Source organism: Eucalyptus grandis, chromosome 4 (assembly GCF_016545825.1).
Source record: "Eucalyptus grandis isolate ANBG69807.140 chromosome 4, ASM1654582v1, whole genome shotgun sequence".
In the NCBI taxonomy this organism is placed as follows: Eukaryota; Viridiplantae; Streptophyta; class Magnoliopsida; order Myrtales; family Myrtaceae; genus Eucalyptus; species Eucalyptus grandis.
The window spans coordinates 24,569,228-24,591,157 of NC_052615.1; the positions used below are offsets into that span (position 1 = coordinate 24,569,228).

Here is a 21,930-nt window from a genome sequence, read left to right on the forward strand (position 1 = left end):
CAAGGCCGTGGGACCCAAATTAAGGGTGGTCTGAACCCCGCGATTATCATTACCTCATTTTACTATTGGGGTTGACTCCGATAACATAAACAGTTTAAGGACATGCTTAGGTCCCATGTGTATATCAACCATAGATAAATTGAGAATCACATAGTTTAAAAATATACGGCGGCCTAGAAGATGAAGAATGATCACTTTAGCACCAAGTTTTTTCTTCAAAAAAAATTTAAATGACTTAATGATTGATTTGAAAGTTACAACACTTGAATAATTACTCGCAAGAAAAAAAAAAGAAAAAAAAAAAAGAGCCGGCACCAAAGTGATTGATTTAAAACTGTCCATATCTTTTAAAATTAAAGAAAATGAGGAATCAAAAGCACCTTCTCTTCCTCGCTGACGTCACTTCCACGTGGCGCACCTGCGTGGCCGCCCCGGAACTTGAAGCCGAAGCCGAAAAACTTCTCAATCGTCGCCAGAAAAGAACCACCGAAAAAAAATGCTCCGGACACTCCGATCCCGGCGGCGGCCCCGCTGCGGCGCCCACGCCTGCGCCCTGATCTCCGCCGTCCTCCTCCTCCTCTCCGTCTCCCTCCTCTACTCCCGCCTCTCCTCCTCCACCACCGCCGCCTCCGCCGCGGACGCCGTCTCCGGCCGCATTCTCTCCGATCCCGCCGCGGACGCCGCCGACAGGCTCGACCTCGGCGGCGGCGGCGGCGGCGGGGACGACAGGATCGACGAGCTCGACATCGTCGACGAGGACGCCGACCGGAGCGGGGCGTCGAACTCGCGGTGGGAGGGCGAGGACCAGGACGACGACGACGACGACGGCGAGGCGGAGGCCGATCGCTCGGCGGCCGTGGACAGCAGTTACTTCTACGACCACGTGACCGGGTCAATGCGTCGAGCGTTCAGCAAGCGCTCGATCGACGAGTGGGACGACGACGGCTCGATCTTGGGCGTGGGATCGGTTCCTGATGATCGCAGTAAGACGGCATTTGGATCCGACGATATTCCGGTGGACGAGGGTTTGAGGAGGAAGGTGACGGAAGTGATGAGCGTGGAGGATGCTCTCCTGTTGAAGGTGAACAAGAGGGTTTCGCCGCTGAGGGAAGGGTGGGGCGATTGGTTTGATAAGAAAAGCGATTTCTTGAGGAAGGATAGAATGTTCAGGTCCAGTCTGGATATTTTGAATCCGTCGAACAATCCGATGTTGCAGGACCCGGATGGGGTGGGCGTGACTGGGTATACTAGAGGGGATAGATTGGTGCAGAAATGGTGGTTGAATGAGTTCAGGAAAGTGCCGTTTTCTGTCAAGAAGCCATTAGGGATCTCAGCGGATGGTCACGAATTGCGAGAAAACAATGATGTGGCTAGTAGTAGGAAGGCCGGTAGCGCAGAGAGTCAAGATGGTGAATTTGAAGGGAGGGTTGAGGTTAGGAGGGCAGAGAGACGGACCTTAGATGACGATGTGAGGAATGCATCCGATAGTGTTATGGAAAATGATGGAAGTGAGGCTAAAGGACATGTGGACAGCAATTTGTCCGACAAAGGTAGTCAGAGTACGACAATTCATGAGAATAGGCGGAGTTCTGAGATCGAAGGTCATGTATATGCAGATGGAAGGAGATGGGGTTACTACCCTGGTTTGCATCCTGGGCTAACATTTTCAGAATTCATGAATGCGTTTTTTAGAACAGGTAGATGTCACTTAAGAGTTTTTATGGTGTGGAACTCACCACCATGGATGTTTGGTGTTCGACAGCAAAGGGCACTGGAGAGTCTGCTCTCACAGCATCCAGATGCTTGTGTTGTTGTGTTCTCTGAGACTATCGAGCTTGATTTCTTCAGAGATAGCTTTCTCAAGGATGGGTAATTGCTCATGTTCCCATTGCTTTTCTTTTTATAGATGAACTTTTGCTGGATAGGCATAGGTATCTTGTAATTTTTAAACAGTAAGCATGGAGTCGCTTCTTACCTGGTTCAACTAGTTATTGTTGCTCTTTTCATAGTTTGCATTGCACTGGTTGTCATATCTTCCTGGTGATAATATGGACTGAATAAACCCAAGTTTCTACACATCTAATGGCTCCTTTGAGTAATCTTGTGTGGATTTGTACGGGCAGATTTGTGTTAAGTCTTTTTTGTCTTGATTTGAAGTTTCTTTTTTGGAATGATGTCTGCGTTTTTGCAGTTTATCCAGACACACCTCTTATTTTCTGCAATTAGTTGACTTTTGTTCTCGTTTAGATATCGTTCAGTTTAACAGAGCATAGGGAATTTCTTTAGTATAGTTGTTCCTCTATGGTGGCTCTTTTTGCCCTTTACCATTGCAGTTCTTGGATTGGGGCATAAGTAAGCTCACAGCTTTACACAACTAATCTGACATACCTGATGGTTTCCAACTGACTGCTTGCTTTCAATATCGTAGATACAAAGTTGCTGTTGCCATGCCAAATCTTGAAGAATTGCTGAAAGATACGCCCGCACTCATATTTGCTTCTGTCTGGTTTGAGTGGAGAAAGACAAAGTTTTATCCTACTCATTTTAGTGAGCTCATCCGGCTTGCTGCCCTTTACAAGTAGGTTTTCATCAACTTAAATATTTCTGTTCCTCATTGAAATTTTTGCAACTCGTCTCGTTTGAATTAGATAATAATTAATGATTCCCAATGTATTGGGTAGTTCATGCGAGTCCTTTTGATGCTATGGTTTTGTTTGTATAATGAGCTGTTGCTATATCATAATGCGTACTTGACTAGTGAGATTTCGATGTGCTCTGGTGATTAAAATGTGTCATATATGTGATGCTGCTTGTGTAAGTGAAATCTCTACACATGATTGTAGGATTTACTTAGTTTCTCCAAAAGTGAAAATTACTAAAGAGATTTGTATCAAAATATTATTGAAATATGAGAAATATTGAAATTAGAAGTCAAAGAATCTGTGAAAACACTCATAAGCAGTCAGCTCTAGGCTTTTTCTCTTTTTATCTGTTTATGTTTATAAATTGATGTGCTCTATTGAAGTATCTTTTGATTATCTGAAAGTAGAACTAGCTTTGCGAAATTTTTCCCAAAGATTGATAAAAATTTGGTAAAAATTAGGCTTCAAAGTATTTGTTGAACTTATTAAGATGGTATGCCATGATGAATTAAGACCTTCGGATGTCCCAATGAGAAGGTGTGACGAAGGGATGGAGTTATGGGTTAGAAGGGCAGGGGAAGACGTAGAAAGATGTGGAAGGAGACAATAAGGAAAGATATATTTAAAGCTTACATAGGATGTAAATGAAGGATTGAGCACAATAGAATAGGATTCATACACTTGAGATTGCTTAGTGGAATAAAGCTTAGTTAGTTGATGTTGTTATATGAATGTGGGAATCTGGTAGTTTGGAATTTCAAGGGGACTATTCTGGACCGAGAGATAACCCTTTTCTCTCTCCCTCCCTATGTGCGGATGCATGTGTCTACTTTTTGTTGTTTTTGTTTTTGGGCCCCGGGGGGAAGGGTGTGGTGTGTGCTGCATGACTAGCTAGCATCAGAAAGTTATTTTCCAACAGCCCCCCTGTGATATGATCTTGCATGAGAATGGCATAAGCTTACAATTGGCCATTTGATGTTGCTGTGGTTTGCATAGTGGTCTTAGTTCGAACTGATCTCTATGGGGGGTTAATAATCTACAGAAGAGTTCTGCCAGAATATAGAGTCAATAATTTACATAGTGGTCTCTTTAGTTCTTTTTTAGTGCAGGCAGCAAATTCAACTGATCTGCTAAATCAGTATACTCCTTCCTGGTGATTACCTCTTTGCAAATTTTAACTTTTTCTTGTGATATTGCAAATGTTTTCTTCCTAAATACCACTAGGCTAAAATTTTTCAAATGTTATATAAGTATCTGGTTCTATTTCTAGCGTTGGCTTTTCAATATTTTCTGCTTGTGGTATTGGAAGTTCAAAAGCAGTTGATGAGATTTGAGAATGTTAACATGAATGAAATAATTCTATCAGTGATGAAAAGGGTGTTCCCTCTGTGGTACAGTTCTTTTCCTTAAGAAATTGAATTCAACTGTGATATGGTAGCACACCCTTAAGAATCACTGTAATAGTTGGCTCTAGGCTACTCTATTAGTGCAGTGAGACTTCTACATTGGCAAAATTGGCATCTGTATTGCATGTATATCATCTAGGCATGGATTATGGTTCTTATCTGCCCAATTCTTGCTTACTCCTTCATGTTGGTAAATAGGCTGACACCCAGAGAGTAGTTAAGGATGTATTCAAGGCTGCATTTATGGAAATTTAGTTCCTTCTTGGTTAGTTAAATTATTATGTGTCATGCATGAAGAAGATTGACTTCCTTTGCAGGAGTGAAGCTTCACATTTAAGACAGTCATTAAATATTTCTTGTGCTTAGAAGTTAGAATTACTTCAGATTATTTGCCTAGGTATAAGTCTCCATATATTCAAGCACTTACCTCTAAGGTGGGAGTTTTCGTATTGTCTTTTCCATGAGTGCCATGTTTGTCCTTGTTCGCTTGCCAACAACAGAAGGAGTTCTAATTATCTTAGTAATCAGCTTTAAAGAACTTGTTTATTTCTGGTTTGCTTGCTTAATGACCATGACGATGGGATTGTAAAGTCTTAATTTGGTACCATTCTTTCCCTTGTGGTATTGGCCTAGCAAGAACAGCTGTCCTTCTTTGTGAATGTTTTATACTATTCTGACTGATGCAAGGGGTTATTCTTATTCTTGGTAGACTTTCGTATATTGCTTAGAAGGAGAAAAGGCTGTTATGAGTAATACCTTTTTAGATATTGGGGAGAGGAATAGGAGATGGAAAGACCCGTTAAGGGAAAGAAAGCAGTATAGGCATAGTTTCCTGTAGGTGCTTAGCACTTTGCCATGCTGATTTTATTGGTAGTTTAGTGAAGATGCAGGATTGAATTTTTAGCATTCTTTCCTCATGAATGTTTCTCTCTGGCATTTCTCTCTGGCATTACATCTTATGCCATCTTGTAGTTGTGAATGAAATCTAATTCAGTTTATCCATATAATTCATCTCTCTTTTTGTGGTTATAAAATTAATGTATAGGACGTGCTATGTCTTTAATATCTCTTGGTTGACTTCCCAATGCTCAATTTTTCGTTTTGCTCAGATACGGGATAGTTAATGTTTTGTCACATTTGTAAATTGCCATGGATTATTAATTTTGACGTATATACTTATATATCTTTCATTCTTTTCTCTGCAGATATGGTGGAATATATATTGATTTTGACATCATTGTGTTGAAATCACTCTCTTCTCTAAACAACACTGTTGGTTTGGAGAGTCGGCTTGATCGACAGTCTCTTAATGGTGCTGTAATGGCATTCAGAAGGCATAGGTACTTCTTGTTTCTAGCCATGGAGGAATTATGCATTTGTTGTCAACTGTGATTATAACTTGTAATTTTGTAGATTTTGCTTGTGTTTCTTTTACTCACCACTGATAGATGCTTTCATCAAATGACTTTTGTAACTGAGGCTTACAAAATATGGCACTGTTTTGATATATCTATGCAAATTGAGGAATAATTTTTTTCTCTTCTTTCATCATGTCTTTTATGTTGTTTGAATATTCTACTTCCATGGGTAATACCATTACTATTTACAACTATTATAAGTTCTTTTTCACATGAATTTGAACACTGCATCCCCACCTCCGCAAAAGAATATTTGCGTTAAAAGTGTGCAGGATTGGTTTCCTCATGTCGCTTGAAACTTAAAAACAATGATTACTTTGGATATTTTTCTGGATCCTTAAATAAAATGAAAGGAGAGCTGCAGTGTGTATCTGCTTATTTCGTATAACACATTCCTGATGGCATGCATTGATTTGTTATTTATTTATTTTTTGTTACTCTATGTTCAGTCATTAATTGCTAACCTACTCTTGCAGCCCCTTCATATTGGAGTGCTTGAGGGAGTTCTACTCAGTTTATGATGATACCCAGTTTAGATGGAATGGGGCTGAGCTTTTGACGAGAGTGGCAGGAAATTTTTCAAGAAGTGGGAGAAGAGAAGTTGAGCTGCTGGAGTTGAAAGTGCAACCCTTCTTCGTCTTCTTTCCTATTAGTAGCCAAGATATTATGAGGTATCTCTTTTCTTTGTTGGAAGTATCTCTATTTATACAGAAGCATGTAGCACCAGGAGCCATGTTGGCCCTACTTGACCCAATTGCATGTGTGTGTGTTCCACATAATTTTGGATGCAAGAAATTCGTGGTCTCATGTGGACTACATCTTAATGCATAAGGTCACTTGGATGTATCGATCAAAGCTGCGAACATCTTAATATACAAACTATGCAAGACCATGAGAAAATATCCCAAGCTGATTTTTATAAAAGAAGCAAGTATGCATTGAGGATAAGTTATATCAACAGCTATGGTTAAGTGATAGGACTTGCAGTGTGGTAATTGCTGAAAGCGTTAACTTCATCTCCTTCTCATCAAGCTTTCCTACCTGCTAAAATACGTAAGTTTTGTATTGCCATGTGGAGGCATTGCTGTTGAAAGTGGACGGTACCGCTGAATATTTTAGGGCTAGTTGATTGAGAATTGGAAAAATTAGAAATCTAAGAACTTTGAATGCCTCTTATCTTCTGCATCACTCTGGGAGACAGTAAAAGCAATACTTTTTGCTTGTGATGAGGATTATAATCGTCATGGATGTGAAGGTCATCGTGTCTTCCTTGACAGAAATGAGTAAGTGGATAGTTTCCGGCATCAGCTGCAAATTGAAATAGGTCAGCCCAGTGGAAGCAAAATGCTTGATCTGTCATTAGATTAGGATCCCAAACCAGAAAAATTCCACACAAGACAGTAGAGGAAGTGACAACTAGATATTGCTTATGTTGGGAGATGAGAGTTCATTTTTAAATTACAGCAGTTAGCATATAATTTGGGGTTTTGTTCAGAGAAACCCGTTGTCTGTGCATATAGGATCTTCTCAAAACTTAGATTAAAAAATGAGCACCTCCACAATTCGATTGGTGTGACTAAGCATTAGGCAATTTATAGGCAAGATGGTCGTGGGAATATTCTGAAGTGATGGGATGACTAGATAGTTTCAGTTGTATTGACATGATTGAGAGAAGGTGTGAATATAATGTCTACCCTGCATGCATGATGAAGTAGGTTTTTTTTGGGCTTGATGGAGTACGATGAAAACTGTTGAATCTGAGCAGATGGCTTGCAGGATGCTTGCTTCCAGTGGTCTTCATTTAGCCTTTGTTTCATGGGGAAGAATACATGCATTTTCATGAAAATTTGCAGCAAAAGATTATTAAAATTGTTAATCCTGGCAATTGGAGATGTCAATTTCCATTGACTTGAACCAGGAATACTGATTGTGATAGCACCTTGAGTATGCCTCTATCATACTGATTGTATGAGAGAGGTGTGTGATCTTTCAAACTTGAACCAGCAAAAGAATGATGCTGATTGCACCCTCTCGGTAAATACACTAATGTAACTTCATGCCTATTAATCAGTTATGACAAGAACACAGGCTTATAGATGTGCGTACATGTTAATTCCGTGCCAGTCTTGTTGAAACGTGCACATTAGATCTGTTGTAAACAACTCTTTTCTGGACTGCTGATGCCATTTGAGCTGTCTCCTAAGATCTGTGTTCTTTTTTCATTTAGACCATATAGAGCTTAATGTTTTCTGTCAAAAGCTTGTCTGCCCTTAAATTGACCTTTGTGAGCTGCAAACAGGTATTTCGTTGCTCCTTCAACAGAGATCGAACGTGCACAACAAGATTCTCTTTTCAGAAAAATTCTGGATAAATCCTTGACATTTCATTTTTGGAATAGCATTACTTCTTCTCTAGTTCCTGAGCCGGGAAGTCTTGTAACCAGGCTAATTGACCACAGATGTATCCATTGCTCTGATGTATTGTGAAGTTCACCCAATTTTTCCCCAAGTTGATTGAAGACTTCAGCTAGCACCCTAATTGGCTAGAAGCATTCACTGGTCAAATGCGAGGAGATTCAGGTTTTTGCTCTGATATGAGGCCCAGTTTTTGGTTAAGAGTAGGGGGCCCTATGTATTTCTTTCCATGAAGAGGAGGGCTTACCACCTATAGGATCGGCTCCAGAAGGAAGCTGACCATATACGGGATTATGTTAGGGGGGCATATATGTTGTTGTACAGTTAATTCTTTTCTTTATCGTCTGCGTTAAGAGTTCTCCTTTTCTTTTTATTGTCAGTGCTTGTACAAATGGATTAGTGGGAAAATGGAAACCGTGGTTCCCCCTTTTTATAATGGCAAAAAATAAAAATGTTTATCCCCTGAATTAATATTAACTGTTAGTATTCACAGTGACCATGTAGGATTGTGTATGCTACCTTCGTTGCTATGTCAGTATTTATGTCGTCTAGGCATCTGCAGATATCCTGCATTGTCAAGAAATGGGCGATGAGCAAGCACGTGGGGTTATGCTTCTGTTTAAAGCAAGTGTATATGCTTGTCCCCTCCCGTGACGTTTATAGCACGTTCAGTAGGATTTCTTTGTTTCTGTTGCTTCGTGCGCTACTAACTTACATCAGAAGCACAGGGAAGCCTACATTTTCGGCAGTCACTCGGAACTTTGCCCTCATTCTCGTTGGAATTATTAGGCATCTGTAGAGCGTGCATTCTTGTGCACGGGTTCGTTTCTAATGTGATTCTGCAGGCGGCGTATGGTAAAGCTCGTCACTGGCTTAGTAAAGCTCAGTTAACGTTAATATTTACTTCACAAATAGGAAACTAGTGGAGTTACAGCAAGCAACGGGAAATGAATGATTACAATGGAAGCAGTAGATAGAAAACTGCACTACTGAGTTCTTGTGCTGCAGGAGGATGATGCTCCAAAAGCCTGTTTTCGGGGATCCTCACTGTCGAAAGAAGCAGAGACAGGGAACATCATTGAGCTGCCGTCACGAGGCGTGCCGGACAGAGCCTCGTTCTGATCCGGCGGCACGGTCTCCACAAGCCGGCGCCGGTCGCTAGACATCGGGATCCAGGAGTCGGAACTCATTCAGGTAGTCATCATGTAACCCGTCTCCACGAGTCCCACCTCCTCAGTCGAGAGCATTGGGGCCGTAGCATCTCCTCCTCGCGGGGTTCCACACCCACTGCACCAGGTACTTCCTCCCCTTCACTCCATTCAAGTTGAACCCGCTCCCCCATGCGTCCTTGTTCACCGCCCCCACATACCCTCCTCCCGCACCACTCCCGTACATCCCCAGGCACAGGTCGGCGATCTCGGTTGGTGCTGTGGGGTCGTCCCCTGCGTACCACGCATTCACGAGCGGGTTGCTCGAGACCTCGGCGAGCTCGTGGGCGATTATGCTGATCATTCCGTCTGCCCCCACGTCGCCGTTCGGTGGCTTCATTATGTCGTGGCCCCCGTTCGTGCCTGGTGGTGGCCTGCCCGAGTAATTTGGCCAGGCGAACGGGTAAGCGCAGATCCCTGGGCACTGTGTCCCGCTGTAGCCGATCCACGCGTAAGGAACGGTGACACCGACGATCGTGGGGAATGTGAAGTAGTGGAACCCGCACACGGCACGGCAGAAATCCTGGACTTGGACATCAGAGGAGGTGAGGACTAAGTAGAGGCCATCGTGAGGATTGAGCGGCAGAGCATGTGGATCCGAAGCGGTGACAGAGTTTTTGATGACGGACTGGATGTCCAAGCGGCTGAGGTAACCTCCGTGGGAGTATTTGTAGTCGTAGAACTCCCCGGAGAGGACGATGTTTCCGGTGATGTTGGACCCGGTCTGGTCGGTGTAGAGCCGGACGGTGCGCCACCAGTCGGCGACCGAAGGATAAGAGGCGGAGGACGACGGAGCGGATAGAGAATAGATGAAATCTCTTATGGTGGCTTGCTGGTTCTGGTTCCAACGGCCATACCATATGATGTAAAGATTGATGGGAGATGCAAGGACAGGACCCATGTGGTACTGAAGGTCCACAAGATCCGACGAGCCCTCGAAGTTCTTCTCCCCGCCGAGCTCTCCGCTCCGGTCCGACGACGACGCCATGGGAGAAAACCGCAAGAGAAAGGCACAGAGCAAGAGAAACTCAATCCACCGGTTCTTCTGCATTTTTTCTTGCGTTTCTGTCTTACTGTTGAAGTTTGTCTCGTGTGTAGTGATGGTCAGAGAGAGCAAGTGAATTTAAAGGGGAAGGCGTGAGGTAGCTAGCTTCTTAAGTGATGAGGAAGGTGAGATTCTTTCTTTTGCAATATTTATATAATTCCCACTTTCCATTGCTGCTTTATAATATGTTTCCTGTCCCCACATCTTGTGTTTAAATCCTGTTGTTCCTCTTCTCAAGATCCAATAGGGATTCTTCAATTTGATTGTTTTTTGCTGCCTATGCATTGCTGTGCTCAAACACTAGGATTAATATAAGGATTTCGTTACTATTTTATGCACCGAAGCCGTTACCGTCAAATGATTCTTGTGTAGTGAATGAGGGACGACGTTTTGTCAATGAGAGTTGATTAGATAAATGTTTAATGTACTAGATCTTTTACTTGACTAGCATATTTAATAATTTTCCTTTCATCATTAAGAGAGAGAGTTAACAAAGGAAGACGAATCTTAGGAAAAGTGGTAGTTGAAAGCTGAAAAGGAAAGGAGAGAAAGCAAAGCATGGCATGCGTCAATCATGCACGCAAAGTGAAAAAGGCTTTATCTAACTTTCGATCATTTCGGGACAAATTTGCTATTTTCATCCCAGCCACCATCCTCGCCCAGTAGGAAATAGAAAATTTTAATTAGTAATATAGAACTAGAGATTTCATCTTGATCATCGTTTCTTAACTTATCGTGAAATTATATCATTTATGTTGAGGGTTCGATCCATATGAATTGTCATGTCAATGCTAATGACATGAGTCTAGTTGACATAGAACAAAACTTTTGAACACACGATCAATCCCGTTTCGAATCCATTTGGGATAGAAATGCTTCAAGGAAGGAGCCATCTTTCAAAACTGCGTGGCCACCTCTACTTCTATCTGTGTGTTGTTTTTTAGAACTATACAAATTGGCCTTGACGATGATGGTTCTATATCACGAGAACTTTTATGAATACTTCAAATTTACACTAGACGTCAGAAAGCCTCTTTTCTAGTACCGGCCCCTATGGACTAGGGTCGGTTGTTACAATAAAAGTAAAAGTTTTCCCCTACTTTATAACCTTGACCAACAAGACCATGATTTAATTGGGGATCCTACATCAGTAACACGAGTCCCCACGGCCTAAATCAATTGCTAATCCCACCTCGGTGCTTTGACGAATGGCCTCGGATAGAATCAACTGGAGCTCAAAAGAAAAAGATGCGAGTCAACAAATTTTACTGATTAGCAATTATGGGTGTGCCCCGTGGGTAAAACCGGACCATGTGCTGCCTTTTCAAAGTCATCTCACTTTTGGACTGACATCATTTTACCCTTTATTCGACATTGGACCGCGCTACAGTTCTTTATTGTCCGAAAGTCATTGTTTTTTGTGACGAGTCAATTGGTTTGGTTGAATGACACGGACAGAAGACGAGCCGAATGCGGAGATACGGGAGGATTTTCTTGGCCGACACAAGATTTTCAACTATTAAGCTTGAATTTTCCAGTAAAGAAGAATCCTACCCACGGTTGACAAGTGTGATTAATACCTAGGAAATGGACCATCACTTTGTAAATTGATTAGATTTAGGCATTACCAAACCATCAGCACACGTGTTAGGCTTTGTTTGCCTTGTAATAAAACTAGAATTGTACATAATATGTGTGGATGTCATATCTTCCATTGATAGAAAGATGTGCATGCCGAATCCCGACCCAAGTGGTCATTTATTTGGTATTTCCCAGCAATAAGAAAATGCCATCTAAACCTTTTGAAGCACAAAGTTTATGGTTGATTGGACCAAATTAGATATTACTAACCTCAATTAAAGTGACCACTAATTTTTCTCCAATTAAGGAGAATTACCAAAAAAGTCCTAAACCTATTGCAATCGTGCCAATTCGGTCTAAACTTTTTTAGCCAATTGTTCTAAACCTTTTACTTTTTTGTTCATTCGGTCCTTAGGCCAAAATTAGCCGGCCCGGCGTGGCAGCCACAGGTCTTGGCGAGCTTTTTTAATAATATTTGATTTTTAAAAAAATTTTATCAATTTTTTTATTAATTTTTTTCCTTTTTTTTTTTTCCTCCCTCCTCCTTCCTTGGGCTCCCGACGCCAGCCGGCTGGCCGCCTCGCCGAGGCGATCTCGGCGGGGATCCGGCGAGGAGGCCTCGCTAGACGCGACGGCGAGCCCCCGCCGGATCCCGCGAGGGCTCGCCCGCCGACCGCGAGTCGAGCCCTTGCCGATCGCGAGGGGGCCTCGCCGTCGGCCGGGCGCGAGCTCGCCTCGCGGTCGCCGGGCGAGGCGAGCCCCCTCGCCTCGCCGGCGACCACGAGTCGAGCCCTCACCGATCCGGCGAGGGGCCTCGCCGTCGGCGGGCGCGAGCTCGCCTCGCGGTCGCCGGGCGAGCGAGCCCCCTCGCCGGATCGCGAGGGGGGCTCGCCGTCGCGTCACGCGAGGCCTCCTCCCGCCCGGATCGCCTCGGTCCGGCGGCCGGCCGAGCTGGCCGGTCGCGAGCCAAGGAAGGAGGAGGGAGGAGGAAAAAAAAAAAAAAAAAAATTAATAAAAATTAATAATTTTTTTAAAAAATCAAATATTATTAAAAAGCTTCACACCGCCGGCTGCCACGCAGCGGCTGTCGGCACTAATTTTGGCCTAAGGACCGAACTGGGGCAAAAGTAAAAGGTTTAGGACTGAATTGGCCAAAAAAAAAAAGTTTAGGACTGAATTGGCACAATTGCAATAGGTTTAGGACTTTTTTGGTAATTCTCCCCTCCAATTAAGGTACTTACTAGTTTCGCATTACCAATTCTTATTCGACCAAGTTAGTTGTTCTTTCAAATTACCGACTTCTCTTATTTATGACAAAAAAAAAGTTATCAATTTTTATTTACTTTTCTTATCAAAGCCTTAAGTTTGTTAACTATTTTTTGGAATTGCCAACCTTAGGGGTGCTCTTGGCCCAGTGAATATCGCTTATTCTGGTGTTTATCAGTGGTGGTATACAATCGGTTCATGAGATTTATTACCTTTTATTCTTAACTTCGCCAACCATTACATTGAATTACCAACCTTTGAATGACTCATCAACTTTTTTTCCAGATTGAGTAACTCAATAGAAAAATTGATTTAATTCAAATGAAAGTTGATATTCTAGAACTAGTTAAAATCTTAATTGGGAAAACTTGATAAACCACTCAAATTATAGTTAATAATTTCACATAGAAGTTGGTAATTTTAAGGCGTAGTTTAGAAATATAAACAAAAATTGATTAAAGATAGGAAAAATTGGTAATTAAAATAAAAAAAAATTTTTTTAAGTAACTCAAATTAGAGTTGTTATTCCAAAACTAGTTGGTACTTTAATCAGAGAAAAGTTGCTAATTCATTCTAATTAAGGATAACAATTTCTTAAAAAGTCACTTGAAATTGTTGACGTAGTGGTGAGTCACGTAAAACGGTCAGCAATCCATGTAGCACGGTGGGTGATGATTGGATCGTGATGTCATCTGTCAAAAATTGACCGAAACGATTATTAAGGAATCTCGCACACAAGTTTAAGATTAAATTAACAATTTTTTTTTAAATGAGACTAATTTGGTATCCGTATAATAGACTTATAATTGATCAGGTAATTTTTGCCTAAAACCTAGGTGTTTCGTGGAGGTTCAATTTTAAGTATTTTAATTTTGCCCCTATCGTACAAAAGGCCATGTGTTGGCTAACTAAATGGTGAGCACTTAGAGGCAGAGCTTCAGGACAATATCCCCGTTGACTTTGATTAAGAGCGGCAGTTCTGTCTGCCTCGTCGCCAAGGATATCCCGCGGAAGTTGCTGCCAAATTGCTGCATCCGATCCGATGCAGAACATGCACGGACCACCCCTAAAATTAAAAACGATCGAGCGATGTGGACGGGAATTCGAACACGTCGAGCTTACATGGGAAGAAAGATTACGCTTGCGCTGCTGTCTGGTTGGCTAGCCCCGTCATAGGGGATCGAGATTCAACGTACATTTGGCTGTCTGTTCGCGGTGCGGAGCGGTTATTCTTGTTCTTTGGGGAGTGTCGCTATCGTTGGGAACATGCATGTGGTCGGTTCTATCTTATATGATCTTCAATCTTTAGATACTGAACTTGAGCTAGGGAACTGCTTAAAAAATGTGGAGATAGCTGGAAATAATCTGTTCTGCACCATAATGGTATTGATATTTCCTGCAGTGAGTGAGGGTTGCTAGGAAGACCGAGAGTCCGAATGACCGACATATAGTTGCAATATTAATTTTTTTTTTTTGGTTGAAAATGTAAGTATTATAAGGCATATGAAGTACAACAACTAGGGGCATGCCTTGGAATTACAAATAGAAGTAATAATTCAAAAAGATGGGCGTAGGAAGTCTCCACATAGTAGTCAATAAAACGTTTGATTCGGAAGGTTTTAATTTTTTTGGTAAAGTGAAGCTTTGATGGGAATTGCTTACAACCGTAATGATGGTATTGGAACTGTTAAGAGGTGGTACCGGGGAGCGACCGAAATGTTGCAAGGCACTGCCCAGCAAAGGCATTGAGACTCTGAGAGAGAAAGAGAAAGTGAGACCGATGATTATGCTTTTGTGAAAAATTTTTTTAAAAAATCACAAATTTGTTGTACAAATGTAAATTCAATTATAAACCTTTTAATTTGACCAGTTTAATCATAAAATTTTTAACGATTTATCAATATAGGTTTCTTAATCAATTTTTATTGGAAATCACTGATGTGGATGCCAGATATCCTATGTAGCATAATTATCGTTAATATGAACAAACTTTTTTCTTTTTTATTTTACTTTTTTTGGAATTTTTCTAATTTTTATTTTTATTTTTTCGTTCTTGCTTTTTCAGTTGTTGGGCCTCGGTGATGGTCAGTGGGGGTCAACCTTGCCAACCTCAGGCAAGGGTCGACCTTACCTAGCCACTAGCAAAGGTCAACCTTGCTAGCCTCGCCGAATCTGGCAGGGTCGACCTTCTCCGAAGCGTTGTGGCTTGCGGCTAATTGCCGACCATTAGCAAGGCTTGGTATTAGCCAAGGAAAAAGGAAAGAAAAAAAGGAAGAAAGAAAATTAAAAATTTTTGGTTCAAAATTTAGAAAATAGGAAAATTACCAAAAAAAATATTCAATATATTACAATTGTATCAATTCAGTCATAAACTTTTTTTTAGGCCAATTGAGTGCTAAACATTTTGCATTTATACTAATTCAGTCTATGTAGTCAATTTTGATTGGTTGGCATTGACATGGATGTTGGCTATTCTATATGACATGACAGGCGCTAACATGAATAATTTTTAATAATATTATAATTTTTGAATATTTATTTATTTATTCTTTTTTTCCTTTCATTCTTTCTTCCTCTAGTCGATCATTGGACCTCGATGACTAGTTATAGGCAAGGGTCAGCAAGCCTCGAGCCCTTGCTAGAAGCTGCATGGTCAAGACTTGCCTGTGGTTGGCCAAGGCATGACCTTGTCGGATTTAGTGAGGTCAGGCATTGATCATGGCTTGTGAGGTACCCCTCGTAGCCGCCGGTGAGGGTTCAATTGTCATCAAGCCATGGCAAGGCTTGCACTCGCCTTTATCTGCTAAAGGAAGAAGGAAGGAAGGGAAAAAGAGAGAGAAAGAAAATAAAAATAAAAATATTATTAAAAATTGTCATGTCAGCGTTGGCTAACTAAAATTGGCTGAATAGATTAAATTGACACAAATGTAAAATGTTTAGATATTAATTAACAAAAAATATTTATGATTGAATTGATACGATTACAATATATTTAAAACTTTTTTAGTAACTTCCTAATCAACACTATAAAACAAATATGGAAAAAACGTCTAAAGGCTGCTTATTGCTACATTCTTCCCGTGAGCATTAACACCGTATTGGTACTCATGTCTTACATTTAAATTTAAATGAAATAATTAAAGCTGATGGACAAATGAATGCCAATGATTGATACACATGTTAGTTTTGTTGCGGCTAAGGGCACTAAAGAGGCAGATGGCAGTTTGGCAAAAAGAGGGGAGAGAAACCTTAAAGAATGCAACGGAGTTGGTGGTCACTTGCGGCGGCGGACGGTGGCTGTTGTTCAAGAGAATATACACAACGGCGGAACGAATTATCAGATTATTCATCGATTATAGTAAAGTTGTTTAGCTAACTGAGGATATTATTTTAATAATGTAATCTGTTTTAATTATGGAGTTTGCATGCGACGTTAGGAGAATCCTGGGGGCATGCAAGATCTTGGGAAGATATTATTCGGGTCGAGACTAAAGTTTAGTAAGCTAAAAGTTAGGTTTTCTGTTGGAATTATACTGTGGATGCACATTGTAAGTTCACGAAATGTCAAACTTCACATGCACAAAAGGGAGCAGAAGGAATAATAAGCGAGATAATTGTCCAAATAGTCATAATTTATTGTGCGACACTCAATCAGTCATAAACCTTTCAATTATGTCAATTTAGTCCTACACCTTTTAATGATTTGCTAATTTAGTCAAAACCCTTTCTCTGTGTCAATCTAGTCCCAAATCTTATGAAAATTTGTCAATTTAGTCTCAAACCTATTATTTGGATATTTGGTTGGAATGATTATATCAAATTGTCAAAAGATCTAGGACTAAATTAATAAATCGTTAACAAATTTAGGACAAATTAGCACAATTGAAATGTTTAGGACTGCATTGATTACGTACAATAGGTTTATGACTTTTTGGACAATTTTCCCATGAGCAAAAGCATCAAAGAGTTGGGTTCATGCATACTTGAGAAAGGTCACCGGAGAGAGAGTCGATTGATGTCAATATTAGTCCCCATATTGAGTGAACGAAATTTTTTTACCATATAATGATGAGTTCGCAAATTCTAGCCCGGTTAAGAACTTGCTCTGGAAATCATTGTTCAACTTGGAACCTGCTGGATTCGCATGTATAAGCGCACCTCATAGTTTTTCAAAGCCTTTTAATCCAAAGAAAGGAGGGCACCGCTTTGGTTATTGACATATTGAACATTCGACACAACATATATAAGAGATCATGCCTAATTACAATCATCCTAAAACTACAACAACATCGAAAGTTAAAAAAATGGCAAAATAAATCAGCTCATGCCTAGGTTTACAGGAAAATTCATCGCGCTCAAACGAGAGCATGGAGTTGTATCGTTGTGGACATAGCCAACCTCATCACAAAGAGAGAGAGAGAGAGAGAGAGAGAGAGAGAGAGAGGATTAGAATTTTTTTTTTCCCGCACATATATAAATCTGAAATTTTGTAAGAAAAGTCATAAATAATTAAGTACGCAAAAATTTACTTAAGAAACAACACACGGAATACAATTTTTATAGGATACCCTGCGCCTAGTTCTAGGTGCAAGATGAGCATAGGGTGGTGTAATCCCAAACTCTATTAAAGTTTTGGAACCTGGAGACTTCTCGATCGGCTTCAACCACCACCACGGAACGTATGCAACCATATTAGTTCTGTAGGGCTGGTAGGCTCCAAGGATTCATCTCCTGCATACCCCTAATTAACCTTAGTTCCCTGAATAATGAATGAAAGCTACCATAGAATTCTCTTAATTAACAAAAGCGAAAAATTTGGGTAGGTTTAGGCATACTGAACTTTGTATGCATCGTACATAAAAAATTTGACACGATGAACAGTGCATTTTTGGGAGTAGGAACAATACAAGTACTAATACTTTTGTACATCGTTTGAGTGTCAAAAGATTTTTTTCGCTCACTCAAATACTATAAATTTGAAAAATCGATCACTTGAATGCCACTTTCAATTTACCCCATCGGAAAATATTTTTAAAAATATTTGTAATATATTTTTTAGTATTACATTTTTTGAATTTTTATTTTTGTTTTTTGTTTTTCCTTTAGGGTTGGCAAGGGTCAACAATGACCCTCATCAATCATGGCCGCCTTGGCCTCGGCCGTGAAGGCCCCAGTGCAAGGCCGTGATAACCCTCGCTCACTCTAGGCAACCCAAAGCTGGACGCCGCCTAGAGCGACGAGGGCCATCATGACCTTGCCAGCAGTCGGCAAGGCCCTAATGGCTTTGCTCGAGACCTTTGCAACAAGGGTTGCAGCCCTCACCCATGTCTAGCTACAAAGGTCTTGGGCGAGGCCGGTGAGGCCTCATCAATTGTTGGCGACGCTGCGATGGTCCTTGCCTGCTCTGGGTGGTGTTGCTCCTGGCCACCTAGCGACCAACGAGGGCCCTTGTGGCCTCGTCTAGGGCCTTCATGGCCGAAGGTGAGGCAGCTACGGTCAGTGAGGGTTGCCGGTGACCCTTGCTAGTCCTAAATTATGAAGAAGAAGAAGAAGAAGCAAAATACTAATAAAAGTAAAAAATTTAAAAGAATAAAAAATTCAATATAGGATATTTGGTTAGAATCAGCACTCAAGTGATCGAATTTTCTTTGTGTGGCATTGAAATGCATGAAAAAAGAATTTTGGCACACAAATTAATATCGTATGAAAGTTTTGGTACTCTTATGCCATTCAGTTTGCGTTTCCGCCCTAGAAAACACCCTCTCCCTCCCTCATTTTGTAATCTCTACACGAAAAGAGGGAGCAGAATCGAGCACAGCCTCGCCGCTGCTATCAACCTCGGACTTCGCATACCGCGATCGTCGCGCTCGTTATCACGTTCTCCCCCCGCCCGCCGTCCATTGCAGTCATCGTCTCTTTATTCGTCCCTTGATTAGAATAATAAAAGTTTGGGTCTTTCACGTCCATCTCTTCTCTCGCTCGCTCTGTCCCCGTCTAATTTCAGTCTCCCTCCCTTGTCAATTGTCATGCCTTTGCCTCCCTTCGCCCTCCACCGTTTCTCCTCGCTGCCTCCAGCTCCAAGCCCGCACAGTTGTGGCCTCAAATCGAGGCCGCTGGACGTGCTTGACCTTGATCCAGCGTGAGGGCTTGATGTAGTCTATTAACCACGCAATAATTTTTTGGGGTAGGGAGGGAGAGGAAAAAGAGCAATGTTTTCTTATTTCTACTACGTAGACTTAGGCACAATTACAAAAGAGGATCAATTTATAGAGAGCTACGTAGACTTAGGGCCTGTTTGTTTTTACTCCAAATAGTGTATGATTCTGTTCTTTTGTTCCCTAGAACGAAATTAGAACAAATATCGTTTGGTAAAATTTTTGTTTTCGGGAACAAAAATCTATTTTTTTGTTCCCGGAAATTGATTTGGAGCCGAATCAAGAAGTAGAAAAAAGTAATTTATTATTCACTGGGAACAATACTTAGAATCGGGTCCTATTTTTTCTTTTTTCCTTTTCTCTTCTTCTCTTTCCCCTTCTTCCGGTGGCCAGCAACCGGCTACAAAGAAAAATGAGAAAAAAAAAAGAAAAAAGAAAAAAGAATAAAAGTATTAAAAAATTAAAAGGAACAAAAGAGAATAGCATTATCAAACAGAGGCCACTGAAAACATTTAAATGATGGTTAAAGATTGTCTGGGCGAGTGTTCAATGGGCCCAAAGAAGCAATGAGGGCCCAAACGATGAAAATCCACGCCAAAAGCCACACCATAAGAAATCAAAAGACTGAAATCGTCATCTATAACCCTTTTGTTATAAGCAAAAAGTTGGTTATGAGTTATGATTAAGGGCGCATTTGGTAACCATTTTGTTGCGAGAAAATAATTTTTGATCAATGAATTTTTCTGATTAATGTCACCTAGGAAACAATTTTTGAGTAAAAAAATGCGCTTGTCGCTTAAAATTTCTATTTTCGGGATAAAAATACGTTTGGTAAGAATCTTAAATTCTTTTATTTCTTTTAATTTTTTAATAATTTAAGGAAGAAGAGAAAAAGAAAAAAAGGAAAAAAATTCTTTTAATTTTGTAATACTTTTATTATATATGTGCTTGTGCTTGTCCAAAATTTATATTCTAGGATAGAAATACATTTGGTAAGAATCTTAAATTCTTTTATTTATTTTATTTTTAATAATTTAAGGAAGAAGAGAAAAAGAAAAAAAGAAAAAAAAGAGAAAAAGGAATATAACAAAAAGTATAAAAAATTAAAAAAACAAAAGAATTTAAGAATCTTATTAAATGCTATCTATCATGAAAATAGAAATTTTGAATAGTTAGCATATGCGTTCTTTTGCTCAGAAATTGTTCCCGGAATAGAATTATAAAAAAATCTTTTTTGATAAAAAAATATTCTTCGAATAAAATTGTTACTAACCAACTTTTTGCTTGTAACAAAAAGGTTACAAATGACAATTTCAGTCTTTGGATTTCTTATTGCCCGTGGCTTTTGGCGTGGATTTTTCTTTTATCTTTTCGGCCCTCATTGCTTCTTTGGGCCCATTGAACACTCATCCCGTCCCAGACAACCTTTAAACATCGTTTAAATGTTTTATGTAACCTCTGATTGATAATGCTATGCTCTTCTGTTTCTTTTCCGTTTCAATTGTTTTTGCTGTACATAATGCAATCCAAAACTCAGCTGCTTCAAAATTGGCTTTTAAATTTCGTCGAAGATTCGAAACACAAATCCCTACAGACTAAACCCTAGACAGATTCTGTTCTCTTATGCTCTGGTAGGAAATGTGTTAGAGTTTTTCTAATTGTGGACTACATTAATTGATATTGTAATTTACCGTTTAACGTTTATCGTTTTACGGGGTTTGGTCTAAGATGAGATAGAATGTTTCTTAATTAGTCTAATATGGGTCAGGCTGAGTGTGTGGACGAGTTGAGCTTGGCTCGTAATGAGAGGGATTGGCTGGAAACTCTATAAATAGTGCTCAAGTCTCTCTTCTAACCCTAATTCTCACATTATCCTCACATAAGGGGCGTTTACCTAACGCTACACGTGAGGGGGCCGCCTCATTGAGCCGTGATACGAGGGCAATAGAGGAGAAGGACTTGCGCGTGGAACATTGTGTTTCCACTTCCGCTTCAAGAACAATGGATCCCAAATCGGGTGCGTTAATCTTTCTACTCGATCATGCATGTTCTTGTTCTAGTTATGGAAATCTTGGGGTTACGCAATTTGCGTCCATCATGTGGTATTAGAGCCTCCATAACCTTAGAATTTGAACGCAATTGATTTTGCCCTAATTTGTACGAATTAGCCCTAATTAGTGTGGATCTTGCCATAATTTGCGTATTTTTCTTATATTTTCTGTGATTTTGGAAATATAAGTGTTGGGTTATAGGTATATTATCACATAATCATTATAAATGTGTGATTCATCAATAAAAATCAAACTTTATTGTGAACTAAAGCTGGCTTAATGAGATTCAATCATTATGAGATAGTAATTGAATATATCTTGAGATAATGAGAAACCGTAAAAGTCATGAAATTTTTATTGCTCATGCATACTCTTTTACACGCTGGTAATCTTTGAATGATAGACGTCTTAAGAACTCGTGACCAAATTGATTGTACTTGATTAACATATCTGCTGTATGTGGGTAATGCATGTCAATTAAATTACTGCATATTGTACATGAACTCATCTCGTCACTTGTTAATGTCTATCAAGTTAAATATTTTTATGGTAAAGGAGTATGGCAATATTTACCTACAGAGCAATAGTATCTACTTGTTAAATTTTAGATATTTGGTTCTCTCGGTTTGACTCAATTAATAGGCCACTGGTTGATTACAATGATAATTTGTTGCTTAAAATTGATTAATAAATCAGTCAATGGCCTTGGAGTCATGTTTTGCCGTATGAAACTCATAAGCAATA

At 40.3% G+C, this 21,930-nt stretch overlaps 2 protein-coding genes across 2 annotated transcripts; one reads left to right on the top strand and one right to left on the bottom strand.

Annotated features, from left to right (window-relative positions):
• Window positions 1–370: 370 nt before the first annotated feature.
• Window positions 371–8,354, top strand: LOC104444548 (uncharacterized protein At4g19900). The gene is made up of 5 exons (XM_039311335.1): window positions 371–1,869; window positions 2,429–2,578; window positions 5,254–5,388; window positions 5,943–6,137; window positions 7,766–8,354. Exons 1-5 carry the CDS (start codon window positions 497–499, stop codon window positions 7,950–7,952), a joined length of 2,040 nt encoding a protein of 679 aa, XP_039167269.1. The 5' UTR covers window positions 371–496; the 3' UTR covers window positions 7,953–8,354.
• Window positions 8,355–8,733: 379 nt separating this feature from the next.
• LOC104444549 (protein EXORDIUM-like 7) lies at window positions 8,734–10,311 on the bottom strand. The gene has a single exon (XM_010058251.3). The coding sequence runs from the start codon at window positions 10,137–10,139 to the stop codon at window positions 9,114–9,116; it is 1,026 nt and encodes a 341-aa protein (XP_010056553.2). The 5' UTR covers window positions 10,140–10,311; the 3' UTR covers window positions 8,734–9,113.
• Window positions 10,312–21,930: the final 11,619 nt, after the last annotated feature.